Source organism: Trypanosoma cruzi, genomic scaffold (assembly GCF_000209065.1).
Source record: "Trypanosoma cruzi strain CL Brener 1047053516699 genomic scaffold, whole genome shotgun sequence".
Lineage (NCBI taxonomy): Eukaryota > Euglenozoa > Kinetoplastea > Trypanosomatida > Trypanosomatidae > Trypanosoma > Trypanosoma cruzi.
The window spans coordinates 518,282-533,849 of NW_001849572.1; the positions used below are offsets into that span (position 1 = coordinate 518,282).

General features: G+C 53.3%; 1 protein-coding gene and 5 pseudogenes across 1 annotated transcript, besides 22 other annotated features; all 6 read right to left on the bottom strand.

Moving 5' to 3' along the window:
- Window positions 1-1,879: a sequence feature (heterozygous, Esmeraldo-like haplotype).
- Window positions 688-713: a microsatellite.
- Window positions 1,117-2,208, bottom strand: Tc00.1047053506671.10 (mucin-associated surface protein (MASP), putative; the record flags this gene model as incomplete). The annotated part of the gene is made up of 1 exon (XM_808433.1): window positions 1,117-2,208. The coding sequence occupies one exon, from the start codon at window positions 2,206-2,208 to the stop codon at window positions 1,117-1,119; it is 1,092 nt and encodes a 363-aa protein (XP_813526.1).
- Window positions 1,487-1,637: a sequence feature (T-rich).
- Window positions 1,880-2,672: a sequence feature (areas merged during assembly that could not be assigned to a particular haplotype. This can correspond to areas where the two haplotypes were merged or to regions with more than two copies in the genome that were merged during assembly.).
- Window positions 2,392-2,489: a sequence feature (A-rich).
- Window positions 2,673-2,684: a sequence feature (heterozygous, non-Esmeraldo-like haplotype).
- Window positions 2,685-3,197: a sequence feature (haploid, Esmeraldo-like haplotype).
- On the bottom strand, window positions 2,758-3,861 carry Tc00.1047053506671.20 (annotated as a pseudogene).
- Window positions 2,880-3,148: a mobile genetic element.
- Window positions 3,161-3,192: a microsatellite.
- Window positions 3,162-3,438: a mobile genetic element.
- Window positions 3,198-3,438: a sequence feature (haploid, non-Esmeraldo-like haplotype).
- Window positions 3,439-3,772: a sequence feature (areas not merged during assembly with more than two copies in the genome that could not be assigned to a particular haplotype).
- Window positions 3,443-3,552: a microsatellite.
- Window positions 3,773-3,994: a sequence feature (heterozygous, Esmeraldo-like haplotype).
- Window positions 3,995-4,558: a sequence feature (areas merged during assembly that could not be assigned to a particular haplotype. This can correspond to areas where the two haplotypes were merged or to regions with more than two copies in the genome that were merged during assembly.).
- Window positions 4,368-5,381, bottom strand: Tc00.1047053506671.30 (annotated as a pseudogene).
- Window positions 4,559-4,870: a sequence feature (heterozygous, non-Esmeraldo-like haplotype).
- Window positions 4,661-4,834: a sequence feature (CT-rich).
- Window positions 4,871-5,018: a sequence feature (areas merged during assembly that could not be assigned to a particular haplotype. This can correspond to areas where the two haplotypes were merged or to regions with more than two copies in the genome that were merged during assembly.).
- Window positions 5,019-5,819: a sequence feature (heterozygous, Esmeraldo-like haplotype).
- Tc00.1047053506671.41 lies at window positions 5,649-5,984 on the bottom strand (annotated as a pseudogene).
- Window positions 5,820-15,568: part of a sequence feature (areas not merged during assembly with more than two copies in the genome that could not be assigned to a particular haplotype) that runs on past the window's edge.
- Window positions 6,711-6,751: a sequence feature (A-rich).
- On the bottom strand, window positions 7,309-9,507 carry Tc00.1047053506671.50 (annotated as a pseudogene).
- Tc00.1047053506671.61 lies at window positions 9,930-13,814 on the bottom strand (annotated as a pseudogene).
- Window positions 14,116-14,136: a microsatellite.

A 15,568-nucleotide genomic window follows, 5' to 3' on the forward strand; every position in this document is an offset into this window, starting at 1 on the left:
TGGCACCATCATCCCCGCCGCAGTCACTCCCAACAACAACAACTCACGCACACAGACACACGGAAAAGGAGATGAAAGAACAGTGCACCGGGAACACACAGCGACTGCCACCGCCAGCAGCAGCAGGAGCCACGGCGGGTGCTTCGTTATTCCTCTTCACGCATCAGCGGACACCGAACGACGCCCACGCAAAAAACACAAACAGTGGGATGCAAAAAAGCACAACCACCCTTCGCAGGACACATGCGCTGCCGCCAGTCGTACTGCTGTTGTCTCTTCCAGCGCACCCGCACATCACCCCACACAGCCGGAGAATCCCCCGTCGACGAATCCACAACGGCAGTGACACATCGGCAGGTACGGCTGTTGGAAGAGAGTTAATAAGCAATTGTCCCAGGCACCCGAAATGCCACACCACTCAATTGCTGCACACCGCCAACATAACAACCGCATCACGTCGCCGGGACAAATCGCGGACTCAAGCTCTTCTCGCGAGGGCCGCCACAGCCGGGATCTTGTACGTGCGTTCTCAGCACTCACGCCGCTCCACAGCGTGTGCAAAATGGCGTGTGTTTGTGTGTGTGTGTCAAAGCCTACACTTGCGGAGCAGCTGTGCAGGAAAAGAGAGTCCAAAGAAAGCAATGGCAGAAAGAAGCGGATAGCACACACGCAAATCACTCATATCATCACACACACACACACACACACACGCAGCCCGCGGAATGGGTGCTCTCAACCACAACACAATGAAAAACAATAAAACAAAAAGCCGAAGCGTGGGACGACCAGCGCACACACTCTCATTGCTCCCGTAAAGCAAAACACACACACAGGGAGAGAGAGAGAGAGAGGTCGCCCACTCAATGCAATAAAAACAAAACAGAAACAGTTACGGTGCTCCGCCCATGCAGCCAGGCGGAACGGCAGCGGTGCGTGTGGTGCAAAAGAGAGCACCAACGGGCTTGCATGGGTGTGCATGCAATATATACAATGGGCACATTATGTGTGTGCTTCGTGGGGTGAGGTGAGGGCGAGAGTCCATGCAAGGGGACACACACAGAGAGAGAAGGACGAGTGTGTGTGTGCGGGCGGTGCACGGCTCTCTCTCCCTCACTCTCACGCGGCCACCACCGCAGCAGCAGCCGCACACGCAACAACAAAAAGAAGAAGCAAAAGAGGGGAGGTGGTGTGGGAGAACGCGCTGCTGCCGTCATTGTCGACAGGCTTCGCCGTATCACCTACTTTGGCGTTTGTGGTTGGCGCTGTTGTGGATCCTGCACTCTGAGGGACCGTGTCGTATTTGTTGGCTGATGCAGCTTCACCATCGGAAGTCTTTTCGGGTGGTGTGGCGCCTTCAGTGGAGGGTCGGTTCGGATGATTGGTGGTTGGAGTGTCTTCTTTGCCAGCATCAGACCGCAGGGCCGCGGTTGCCGCGGTGCTGCTGTCGCTGTTGTGTGTAATTGCGGTTTGATTTGTACCAACACCATTTTTATCTTTTGTGGATTCTTTTTGATTGTATTCTGAATGTTCTCTTCCTTGATCCTGTTGTTGTTTTTGTTGTTGCTTTTGCTGCAGCATTTCATTTTGTTCTTGTGGTTTTCGTTTGTTCTCTTCTTGGTGTTTTTCCCGTTCTTTTTTCCCCCCATCATCCCCTTCTTTTTCACCTTCTTGTCGGCTTTTTCCCCGAAGGTCTCCTGTACGTATGCCTCCTGATGTTTCCTGCTGGCTGTCATTTAAATTCACTGTCGAAGCGTCTTCGTCACGTGCAACTTCTTCTTGGCTCTGAACCCTTTCTTCGTTTCGTTTCCCATCATCCAAAACTTTTATTTCATTTTGAACGTCCGAATCGTCATCAATTTCGCCTTCTTCCGATGATTTTCCTGCGGGCTGGGGTGTTGCATTTCCTTTTAGTGCTTGAGCGTCTTGTTGTGTTTGGATTTGTTCTTGGCTTTGTTGTTCATCTGCTTCTTCTTTTTTTATTGGTTGTTCATCTCCATTGTTTGTATCCCTTCCCTGTCCTTGTTCTTCTTTGGCACCTTTATCTTCTCGTTGACTGCCACCTGTTATTTGTTGCTGAGTAGAACCAAGTGGCACCACATCGGGCTCTGCCACTCCTCCAGGTTCCTCGGCCGCACCACCGCCGGCACCGCACCACAGCACGCAGAGAGCACACACCAGCAGCACACGGCCAGTCATCATCATCGCCATCACTCCTGTCACCTGCGTGCAGCCTTCAGCACAAACCAACTCCCCGTCAACGCAGAGTGAAAGCAAAAGGAGAGACACGTCACACCACAGTAAAAAAACACCACCACCAGCAGCAGCACGCGTTTCATGAGAAATATTGAACCAATGAAAGTGCAAAAAACGCACAGCGACCTGCAATAACCCAACAACAACAAAAGTGCACAAAGAAAAACAAGGAAGAACCAAACAAACAAAAAAAAAAAAAACAAGCAGCAATAAAGCAAAATATTAAAAACACAAAAACCTGCACCCAAGTGGCACCAGTGCACATGCACCTATCCTCAACAGTGATTCCACGCAAACAGTTGCATGCGTGTCATGCATATGAGTGTGTCTGCGACGCGTTCAACGTGACGGATGTTGGGAAGCAACGCGGAGCAGACAGCAGGGCAGCGGAAGCAAACAAAGCAAAAAACAATCACCATAATTACTCTTACTTCATACATCGGACCACAGTAGACGTACACATGTCCCCGTGGCTGAGTGCTGGCACGCACAGCCCACGCTCCCTTTTAGCCCACAGCGGTGTACGCCAGCGCGGATACGGCGAGCAGCAGCGGGGCACACACCCACGCAGAGCTGCTGAGGCTGCCGTCGACTTCGCGAAGACGTGACGGTGCGCGGGTGGTCGTTTTTTTTTTTTTTTTTCTTCTCTTACCAGTCGTAGTAACTACACCTCAAATGTGCAGCTCTGGTAAGCGTACGAAGGAATTCAGCAGCAAGGATAGCCTTACTCCGCGGGCAGCCATTATAGAATGGCTCCAACATCTGCCCTTCCGGCCCGTAAAACCAAGTAACAACTACTCATCGGGTTTGAAGCGTGAACAGCAGGCACTTAGCTTCCTCTCTAGTAAGAGTACTAGACCCTGGCACCACGTTGAGGTGGCCGGCTGAGCCAGGGCGCGGGTGGTCGTTTTTTTTTTTTTTTTTTTTTTTTCTTCTCTTACCAGTCGTAGTAACTACACCTCAATTGTGCAGCTCTGGTAAGCGTACGAAGGAATTCAGTAGCAAGGATAACCTTACTCCGCGGGCAGCCATTATAGAATGGCTCCAACATCTGCCCTTCCGGCCCGTAAAACTAAGTAACAACTACTCATCGGGTTTGAAGCATGAACAGCAGGCGCTTAGCTTCCTCTCTAGCAAAGAGTACTAGACCCTGGCACCACGTTGAGGTGGCCGGCTGAGCCAGGGGCGGGTGGTCGTCGTAGTGGTTGTAGTTGTCGTGCTCGTAGTTGTATTGGGTGCTTTTGTGGTCGTTGTCGTAGTTGTAGTTGGTGCATTTGTCGTGGTTGTAGTTGTCGTAGTACTTGGTTTTATTGCCGTACCTGCTTTGTTTCCATCACCCCCAGCATTGGGTGTATCTGGTCCATTTAACGGACCGGTGTTTTCCTTTTGATCCGGCCCCGCACCGGACGCCTCATTTCTTGACAGTAACGTAACAGCATCCGTATTTCGATTCTTTCCCTCATTGGGGTTATCTTGCACTTTTGGCTGAGGAATCTCTGCATCATTGCCTTTAAGTGAGACCTTAACTTCACTCGTTGTCACACACACAGACGGGCAGCAGCAAAAAGCGAGCACCAACAGGGCGCACAGCAGACGGCACGTCACCATCGTGAGTGTGGTCGTTCAGTGGTGTGGAGCTGATCTGCACAGTGAGGGACATGGAGAGCAACAGGGGAGACGAGAGGTGCGGCAGACACACACAGAGGGCACACCACATGAGGAGAGAGGGCAGCAGCCAGGCATGCACCGTACGCCGCACACCACGCACGACACACACTCCAATCCACGGCAGCAGGCACACACACACACACAGCCCTGCCGCAGCACCAACACACAGATGGAAGAGGGAGAAGCAAACAGGAGCGGCACACAAGGCTCCACCGCATGCACATACGGCGAGAGCGGTCCGTCGTATCTGCACCCCTCACGGAGGGTGCGCACACACACAAGAGGAGGTGCAGCGCACACAGCAGCACTAAAGCAAAGTAACAATAATAAATGAGAGATCCCCTCACACCACGTGGATTGTTGGTCGACGGAAATTGCAGCCAATATTCATCACAAAAATAATTCAGTTGCCTTTTGGCCTTCGTTCATATTCGGCGCACACCACTTCATGCAGGCACGGCCACCACCGCAGCAGCAGCCGCACACGCAACAACAAAAAGAAGAAGTAAAAGAGGGGAGGTGGTGTGGGAGACCGCGGTGCTGTCGTCACTGTCGCCAGCCTTTTGAGTGCCTTCGGTGTTCGTCTTGTTCGGTGCTCCTTCCGGACCTGAAGTTGAATTTCTTTTCTCTTGACCGCCAGCCGGCATCCCCTCTGAGGTGTTGTCATCATCCTTTTATTCATCCTCTTCATCTTCTTCCACCCCATACTTGTCTTCTTCTTTCCTTGTGTTTTTCTCAACTTCTTCTTTTTCTTTATCTTCTTTGTTTTCTCCCTCTTTCTCCTCCTCTCTTTCATCTTCGTGGTCTTGTGCAGCCTCTTCCTCTTCTGCACTTTCAGCTTTATCTTCTTCTTCTTCCTCTTCTGTCTCGTCTTCTTCTGCCGCCTTTTTTTTTCCATCGTCTCCTTCTTCTTGGTTCTCTGTCTTTTTCTCGTCTCCATGTCCTGGAACTGAAGTTCCTTTTTGAGGCGGCACGATAGCAGTTTCGGAATGCAGTAACTTCTTTTGAATTTCTGTTGTTTTACCGGTTAATGCTTCTCTTGAATCCACCAATAATTCATTTTCATCTTCGGACGGCGAAGCCTCGTTGATCTTTGTCCTGTCAACTTCCACCGTGCTGGCTTCCCTGTCTCCACTATCTTCAGCAGGAGGAGCAGCAGCAACGGCAGGACTTTGACGTCTCCAACGACTGCGGCCATCCACAACGGCACGCAAACCCTCCATTCCCTCACACACACATTCCTCAACGGTGGACGCATTCGCCCTGCCTCCTGTCCTCCTGCCGACCTCCTACGCGCATTCCCTTCGCAGCCGCGTACGCCACTGCACAACCAAATACTCATCCACACCGGGCACCACTCCAATTCCAGGTTCCTCGGTCTCAGCAACTCCATCAATACCGCACCACAGCACGCAGAGGGCACACACCAGCAGCACACGGCCAGTCATCATCATCGCCATCACTCCTGTCACTTGCGTGTAGCCTTCAGCACAAACTAACACCCCGTCAACGCAGTGTGAAAGCAACAAGGAGAGACAAGTCACACAGCCACGCACCGCCCCATCCAGCAATGAGAGTCACGCACCACAACAACAATTAGCTGAGCGCGGTTCAAAAACAAAAGAAAAAAAAAAGGGAATGCTCCTCGCCCGTGCACCGTTCCTTACACTCCCACAGTCACTGTTACTGTTGTTCTCTCTCCTCAGGCCATCACAGGCACGCCACGCTCACTCCAACACGCGCCCCTCCAGCACAGGCCTCGGGATCGTCGGGACCTCCCACCACAGGCAGTCCGTCATGCGCTCCCGCTGCGCCGCAACATCCGCCACCTCCTCCCTCAGTCCAGCAGCTCCATGTCCTCCACGTCCCTCACAATCGCCGGCATGCCCCGGCCGCGCAACACACACAGCGCCACAATGTCGTGCCGCCTCTCCTCCACAATCATGAGCGCAACGCCCAACGCGTACTGGCGCACGTGCTCCATGCGCTGCAACCACACGTGGATCAGGTTGGCCGTCATGCACTGCATCTTGTTGTCCTCCTACTGCTTGGAGCAGACCCTAGCAGCCTCTCAATCCACGGCTTGGTGCTGCAAGAGGCTGCCGAGAGGTTTCACTTTTGTGGAAAAACACAAATGTGCGGAAACAACGGCCACCCTCACACATCTCCACTCCCTCCACTGTCCCACACAAAAGGGCGGTGTCATGGGGAAGAGAAGCCCGCCGCACAGCGCATGCACAAGGGCACATGCAATAGCAACGCCATCCACGTCACACCGCAAGATAGTGTCATGCGCACAGCACACACACGGCGGCAAAGAAAGGAACGGGCGGATACAAGTACATACCGCACAGCCATTTACTTCTCTCCGCACGGCTAGTGGCGTCCCACACCCACAGTGAGGCACGGCGCACAACATCCGCTCCCGTCCGAGTGCACTCAGCAGGCCGGCGCCCAGTCACCCCAGTGCCATCGCAATGGGGAGCACAAACAATCGTCGTCGCGGACCATCGGTGCCTCTAGCAGGAAAAAAGAAATGAGTGCATGTCAACTGCACAGTCAGCAGAGGAACACTCAACGGGATACAAAGACACACAGTGACAGCAGATACGGTAACTACAGAAACAAGCCGCAGGGATTAAAAAAAAAAACAAAAAAAGAATGGGTGGGAGTCCGGCATGACTCCCAAAATTAACAAAAAAATTAATGAAAAATTGATGCTGCTGGACTTTTATTTCATTTGCCATGCAGCACAAAGCGACTGTTTTTATATAAATATTCTCCGCACCAAAAAAAAAAAAAAAAAAATTGAGGCAAAAAGAAAAAAAGATCGCACTGTTCCACCAGCCCACACAACATTCTTCACATTTCATGCAGCATCCTGCCTGTTCTCCTCAATCCTCCTTTCGTGCAGTCCATGGGACGCACAGCCGCAGGGCCGGCACCGCGTGTGGGCAAAAACAAAAACAACCAAGAGGATGAAACAATTCGCTCATTACAGTGTGCAGCAACCAAACATTACGCAAAGAAAAAACAACAATACTTACCACTACAGCTGAGCTGCATTAAAAAGGCATTTAAAAGTAAAAACTTTAAAGAAATAAAAGATAATTAAAAATGCGCGGGCAATGCGGCATTTATTCTCCGTGAGGCGTCGCTAATCCACACTCTGTGGCTCAGAAGACTGCCACCACCCAAACACAATCCCAGTAGAAGCAGCAACACACAAGACACGCACACACGCACGGTGTTGTCACCGCCTAAATCACGCAGTGTCAATTTCACGTCGTTGAGAGAGGCGAGGTGGTCGTCGGGACTCACGCCGCTCCACACCCTGCAAGGTGACTGTTTGTAGTGGGGATTCGTGTCCAGGGGCGTGTTGCCCATTCATTTCTCTTCCGTAATATCCCCAGCAACGTGCTCTCTGACGCTGTCAACTACTCGAATCATCTCGGACGGTGTCGGGGCCGCTTCCCTTGTCGGAGCGAGGACACTGTCCTTGAGTGCACGCATCGCAGTGGAGTTCAGTGGGCGGCTGTACGGAAAGACGTTCGTCACCGTCACGTGGGATTCGTGCCCAACGGACGCGCCAAAGCGAACCCTCAGGACCTCAGGTGGCCTCTGGCCTGTCAACAGCACCTCTTCCTCCCCCAGCGACCGACCATCAACGTCCACAGAGGCCTTGTTGCCTTGCAGCATGAGTGCCACTTGGTGTTCTTTCCTCGGCTCCCAAGTGCTGTTCCGTGTTGTTGTATTGCCTTCGAACGCCGTCTCCCACTTCTTATTGTGGCTGCACGACAGTCCCACGGTATGATTGGACGCAGTGTCCGCCAGCATCGCAGTCAGTGGAGGAGTGTTCCCACTCGGAGTCTCTTCGATGGTCACCGACACCACAAGTGTGAAGTCGTGGCTCAAAAATACATGACGCACTTCATCACCCCGACTGTTCACAGGCCATATTGCCCTGGACCCAAGTCCCGTCAATTGAAACCCATCGTTGTCCTTCACTGCATTCCTCCACCGTCGCATGCAGGCAAAGGTACTCGTCGTCCCACGTGCCATCACTGGCCGCATCGGACAAAACCGCCACCAGACCCGCCGTGGGTGTAGACAAGCTGGAGAAGAAAATGTCCTTTTGCGCCCAAGTACTGAGGACAGAATTGATTGCACTCAGTTCCTCCGTCAGGCGGGAAAATAAAATGACACGGCCCTCACCGTTGCCCCTCCGTTGTAAAAGATGCAAACCGCCATCCGAGTGCAGCAGGGTGCTGGCGAGCATCCAATCCGCAGCTTTGTCCACGGCAACCGGTCCAACAGAAAACGTGCGGTTGTTGTCCGTAACCCAAAGGTAGAGCGCAGTGGCCCTTTTCTTCCCCGAGACTTACCCTCTCTGAGTGCACAGCATGACCCTCCTTCCCTCCCTCAATGGTTGCGGTGATGAGGGCATCCACATGCAGGCTTTCTTTCTGGGAGACCCCTGATCGTGCGTTGACCCACACGCCTGAGAGTGTCCCGATGGCCTCCGTCCACGCTGTCCCCATGTCACGCGACTCGCACACCCTCTGGCCATTCTCGCAGTCAACACTCATGAGAAGTGATCCCTCCCATTTGGTGACGCGGGGCTAAGGCATTCCGCAGGGGAAATGTCCTCAGAGAGCGCCCAGGCACTGCCGTTGTCCGTCGAGCAAATGATCATGGAGCAAACGTCTTCTGCCTCATCCTTCGCCATCAGAGGAAACACAAGCGTGCCATCCTCCATCAGAGCACCCGAGCCACCAGAAGCAATAAACTCCGTCCAGTCACCTTCGTGAGAAGCAGAAGAGGTCAGTTTCGGGAGTGGTTTGGGGTCGCCCCATTCGATCCGTCCACTCTGCTTGCCACCCGTGGGATTCGTGACATCACCCACAACCAGTTTCGGCTCCAAGCCGCCCTCTCTCCAACACCCACCTTCGTAGGACACATCAGAGCCTCCCGCAAGAGGAAACACTCCGTTGCCCTTTGAGATTGTTGTGGGGCGGAGCACAACACCCAAACTCTCCTCTCCCTCCGCTGCACCAACCACAGTGTGTACCCTCGGTGTATCCTTTTATTGACTTCAGCAACAAGAGTGGACCAACTCCACGCAGAGTCGATGCACCCCGCAACCACATCAGAAGAAAAGGGCTTACTTAATTGACCACCTTGATATTCGGCATCCATGTGACCCTCGGCAAAAGCAGCAATTACTCCACCAGCACTGACGAGTGAGGGTGAAGCAAATGAATCCCTCGTCGTAGCTGGAAAAATCCCATCCTTCGGCTGCACCAGCGTCGTCTGCGGAACAAATAGATCGACCCCCGCCGGCACCTGAACAATTCGTAAATCAATCTTGCCATCATTCTCCTTTGCAGGCGTTGCTCCTCAATTGCCGCAGAACATCATCACGACGAGGAGGAGCAGCAGCACCACTGAATAAAAGAGATGCCGGGACATGTTGGGCCTCTGCGGCTCACTCTCTCTCCCTTCCCTCCTCCTTCCGCTGGATCCGGCCACGCGGCGACGGTTGTGTGTGCGGGGTGCTTTTACTGCAGCAACACGTGAATGCATATAAATATGTGTGTGTGGGCGGTGTGTGTGCTGTTGGTTCTTTCAGTGCCTTCGAATTTCACAGTAGCGATTCGCGCTTGGTCGTAGCTTCCTTCCTAGCCTGAGTGTGCTTGTGTGCTAGAAATCAAATTAATATTTAAAAAGCAACAAAAAAGAACGTGGCAGAGGAGTGGGTGGCGCCACCATCCACAGTGTAACACATCAGCGTCGTCGTAACCGCTACAGCAATTACTCTCACCGTCCACAACGGCCCAAGCACTGTGAGGCCACACACAGAAGCAGAGTCATTGACGGTTGCGCACGGGCCAAGACGCCCTCCGGCAAACAGCACCAACCAACAGACAGCCAGCAGAAATTAAAGGCGAGCAAAATCCCAAGTGCTGCGGGGTCCTTGCAAGCAGCGCTCCCTGATCGCAGGGCCTTTAAAGCGCTCCTCGCTGCAACATCCCCACCACTTTCTCGACGTGTCGGTGGATTTTCCCGTTCACCGGAAGAAAAACAGCGGGATGCTTCGGCAGTGGTCGAAGACAGACAGAGTGCGCTGTCGACGCAATCAACGAGCGCAGACCCTCGTGAAGTCCGATCCCACAACCGCGATCCCTCCATTTACTCTCCTGGACGTGGAGGAGGCATGAAATGTCCTCTTCTCTACAGTGGTCCTGAAACGCAAAAAAATTCCGCAGGACATCCCGCGCAGCCACGGCCTCCTCAGCAGCCCGACAGTCCACGCCGTCGCACCGCTCCTCAAGAGGTCGCCAGGCCCAGTAGGGCAAGCAAAAGGGGAGCAGCAATTTGCTCAGGGCGTTCAGCAAAATGAGGCGCAGCAGTCGGGTGAGCGCGGCCCATCCACGTCCTCCGCCTCAACCGACCCACCACACAGTCAAATCACAAAACCGAAAAGAGCCGTGGCGTCTGACGAAATAGCACGCACAATCACACCTCGAGCTCTCCCCAATGGAGTGTCATGGCACACACGAGGTATCACAGGAAGGGCCACATACTTGCATCCCATCGGCATAAGCACGGAAATAAGGCGCGGATTTTGCCCCTGTGAACTCCCATCCAAATCATCTCAGCCACAGAGTTTGTGTCGCCGACCCTCAGGAAGGGCTGATGCAACAACTGCCGCTGACCGATCCCCCAGCGATAAAACAAAAAAGAACCGCTGTCTCTCGAGGTCCGTCGTCACCCTTTCCTCCCATTGAGGGAGGAGAACGCAAAGTGACGCTGTGGGAGTGTGTAGCTGACAGAAGTGGAGAAATTGACTCCGGCCGCGGAACAAATTGAACGAATCCTCCTCCCGAATCCTTCAAAGACACCGGTCGGTCAACTGCCGAGGTTGACGGCGCGGAGTACAACACCTTGAATGTATGGAGCACCGCAGCAACGTGAATATATTCTGCAATATCCGCGGTCAGTTCATGTAAGTACAAAGAGACAGAAAATTCGAAGGGGCGTGTGAACCTGTCAGTGATCACCCGCGCCGGAGGATCGCCACTCCCACCCTCCAAGGGCACCTCAACGACGTCAAATATTTCCACCACATGGCACCCACAACACAATCGCGTGGCATAAAGCACCGCCTTGCAGCACCCCATGCAGTGCGGCAATCAAAAACCGTCTCGAACACGGCGTGCGACAAAGGTACCGAAAGAAGGTGCAGCAAATACCCTCCACATCTCAGCAGTTCCAATCATCCAGTAAAAGGCAGGAGCACCAGACATTACCCACGGACTCACCAAATATGGCGTCAAAAGGCAGCGAGATGCCAGACGCCGAAAGGCTCGCATTTCTTCCCCCGTGGCACTTCCACGGATGAATACAACTGCCGTGCCCTGCGGCCTCTCGACCCCTTCGAGACTACGTTGCGGCCACATGGCGAAGGCTCAATGTGGCTCGCGATCAGGTCCAGTCGTCGTGGCAAAACAGTACAGAAAGTAGGGTGGTGGGCCCGCACATTTGCCTCTTTGATGCCTGCCTCCACCGCAAGAGTAAAACACGTCTTCCCAACAGCCGCGCTTCGGGTGGCTGAAACACCTGCCCCCACACCGGCGATGACATCTGCAAGCGCCTGTAATTTCTCAACACCGCCCGTCAAAAAACAAACCGGCGCTCTAACCCTGCAGCCACACATCCCTCGTAACCATTTGAAAACTCGTTTTCCTGCAGAAACACCCGAACAACATAACAAGAAGACCGTTCATTGCTGGCAAGGGACAAGAACACGTCGCTTTCATCCTGCAACGGAGGATTATGCCTCCTGCGTTACGCGGCCACAAGTACGCGGTGCGCCAACACCGAAGCGGTGGGCATGCTTCCCCATGACCCTCCCCCTCCACAGGAGCCCAGGAAGTGCAACAGACCATCCTCTCACCAAAGAAAAGGCCCAATGGAGCAGACACTGCAGTGTGCGGACCACCCAGCAGAAACACCCTCAGAGAACGAATGCTCTTGAATGCCCTTCAGAAGGGGCCAGCGGGTTGGCCGTGAAGCAAACAGACACCGGAGAGCCACCTGCTCTGCACGCATCCAATGACGCAATTGGGACCGCAATGTTGCAGGGCACATCAACCACCCTGTTCTCGTCTCCGTCTGTGCGGGCACGACAGTCCTGCCATCACCCTTCGCCCTCACAAACTATTCCACAGGGTCCTTTGAACCGGAGACCACCACACGGCAATATGCCAGCGGAGGAGTGCTCTCCATACCGCACAAAATAAAGTGTTCCCCACGTCGAGGACCGCAGTGAAAACGGGCATAACGATGAGCAACACGAGGGTTGCCTGTGCTGTGTTCCATCACAACACTCTATCCTCCGTTGGTTCAGGCCTTTGCCACACGACGAGGCACAGATGTAACATCACTTACACGCAATAGAGTGAAATCCACAAGAACATTGTCATACAGGACGCAACAACCACCAGCCCGCTCAGCAGCTGTTGTGTTCATATTCTGCAAACATGATCCACGCCCACAGGGAAATTTGTTGTCCAGTTGCACAAATAAGTGTTGGGCCAAGCAACGTGGGCCCAAGAACAACGAAACCAGTCGATATTAGGCCTTGAAGCCGCCAGTGAGAGCCATTGATTGGAATAAACACCAAAGCCACCAGCGGCCAACAAAAACTGCGACAAGACGTTCGTGCTTCAATCAAAGAACGGATTCGTCTCGTCCAGGAACAAAAAAGAATTAATAATATTTTTCCTCCTCACAGAGCCTTCCAGCAATGAAACGCCATCATGCGATCCGCCCCATCGGCATTACTCAGGAGCACGAGAACTGTGCAATGTGTAGAGGGCTCTGCAATCAGGCGAATGAGAGATGCCCCACGGTGGCACTCAGACTCCTCCCAGGCCAAGCATCAACCAACCGCGAGCAGCATGCCTCTTCATGGGCTCTCCGTTTTGGTTCCAAGCGAGACGGGAGGCCTTCGTCGCTCAGCACCAACCCCGCGTTGCGTCGTGTCGTCAAATAAAACAAGTGAGGATGGCAGAGAGCATCGTCGGGGAAATCGCCCTCAAATGTGGAAACGGCATCGCACCCGCCGGAAACAGGTGCGCATGATGTCCCTCCACGTCAGCCGCACAGCCTCTCAGATGGAGAAAAATTTGTTAAAACGGAAGTCAGCGCACTCACCTCCACCCCAGGCAGTTTTATCAGGACGGTCGAATCATCAATTCGTGGGCTCCACACTTTTTGAGGGATATTGTGAACATCTGACACGTCCACGTGCATGTCCACACAATGTCCTACTTCCTTATCTCCCTCTGCATGCGCCCGCATCGTCTCTTAAGCCACATCCAGGACAGATTAGATAGCGAGTGGCACCTGGTCAGCCAGCGCCGTTCCATTCCTTAAAGCAACGAACCTCCCAGCCTCAAAATCACCGGCCATCAATCAGTGATGCCGTTGGCACAGGACCTCCTCTGGCCAACGCCACACACTTGTTCCGGAGTACATGTTTTCCCATGCCTCGCTGGCACCACCCTCAGCATCCTCTACAGGTACACCGTGCATTCACTCCCAAAATACGGGTGTGGGCTACACCTCAAGAAAAATACTCAATGCGCCTGCAAACTGCTCGTTGAAAGTTGTCATTGTGTTGGGTGTCGAGGGCAACGCACTCACACGTCGCAGCTCCCCAGGAGATCAAAGAAGACAGCAACCATCAGTCAATTGGGATGGGCTTCGCAAACCCCTTGCGACTTTTGTCCGATGGGGTGCTTCAGTGCATATGAAACCTTGTCCGTGGGACGGAATGTCTATGCGCTCTAAAAAAGTAAGAACAAACTCACGGGAGAATACATAATACAACGGAAGCAAAATGCCACAAATAAAAAAAGACGGTGGAAAAATTATATGGAGGGATATATATACAAAAATAAGCTTTGATCAATGTATAGATATATCGATATGGGTATGAGTATAAAAACGATACTTTATTCTTATTCATTGATGCATCTGTATAGATATGGATATATCCCTTCTCTCTCCTACAATTTGACAGATTGCTTGGTTTCTTGGTTTATTGAATTGCTATTCTATTGGCTGCATATTTATATAGATAGGAATGTAGATATCGGTATGAATATCTATTCAGCGCTTTCGATATATATATATATATATATACTGTTACTATTATTCCTCGTTTCTCCTAAAATAAATACGAAGGCCCACACGCCAGCCACCATCGCAGAGCACGTCCGCCCAACGATCGGAGATTTAAAAGAGAGCCCGGCACCCGAAGTGGGAGCCGCAGCGGAGGCCGTGAAGCACACACCACCGCTACGCACCCGGCCCGGGGATAGCGCGGTGGCTCGATAATCCGTTGCTGCCAAGAATCAATAAAACAACATATCACAGAACCAACCAAACATGGACGCCATAAATGAGGAAAGGGAGAGGAGAGCAGCCTGCCAGGAGCAAATACGGCCTGCCGCATCTGCGAGGGGCCTCGTGCCTTCTCGCCGCGCGGAGGTACTGCTGGGGCAGTGCCTTTCCACTTCAAAGTGGAACCACACCAATATTTCCGTGAAGCACGGCTTCCTCACCTCCCCGATGTCCACTCCATGCCTTTTTCTGGGTGCCTGCAGAGCCGGGCAGCGGAGTAAATGCCGACCTGCCTCTCCGCGCAGTTCCGGTCGGCCGGTTTTCACAATGTCCGGTCGATGCCCGTGGCGTGCCGTGCGGTAGCGGGTCAGTCAGGCATTGCTGTGGCACGGAAACCCGCATGCTGGACGGCGAAGCTAAACCGGTGGTGATCCCATCGGGCTGTCGTCACCGGGCAACGTGCGCCTTCTCGGCGGCCTGACCTCTCCGCCGTCGTGAAATCGGCGACAGCGTGACTTTCATCAACGCATGTGTGCGTGCCATTTTAGGCTCACGGTGCACTGTTTCTCGGTGGTATTCTCCTCCTGTACAGAGGCGGGGTTTCTGTGTGGGTTTGATGTTCTTCATGCGGAGGTTCGAGCCTTGCAGCGCGTGGCTATTCAATCTCCATTTTTAGTGTCACGACTTTCTTTCTGTCGGGTGTTTGTGCCGTGTGTGGGTGTTCAATCCCCCGGCACCGCCCGCCTGCCTGTCGCATCAAGGGCATTTATGAAGTGCTTCCTTCTTCGGTGTCGACCGTGGCTCTGTTCTGGAGCGCTCGTGTGCTCGTATGCGGGATGGTGATCCCGTTTTCGCTTGAGCCCTGAATTCACAGTACGTGCATTCGAGCGGGGTGGATGCCGTCAGACCTTCATATTCCTGGCAACGCCCCCTATTTGTCGGGGGAACTCTTGCTTGTGGAAGTGCTGAAGATAAAACACGGTTCCGGCTTGTCTTTCGTACGACGCAGTGCGGAAGCTGCATGAGAGTGGCTTCGGCCTGGGCTGTGCAGTCTGTGGCGGAGGTGCGATCGGTGTGCCGTCTCTCGCTCTCGTCCCCGCTCAAGTGCTGGGCGGTAATTCCGGTGGGATTTCTGGCGGTTCCGACTCACCGCGAAAGTTAACTTTCCACAGCGCCTGGGAGCGCGTAATGCCATGGGCGTTAACCATGTGCGTCACGACACTAGTGCAGC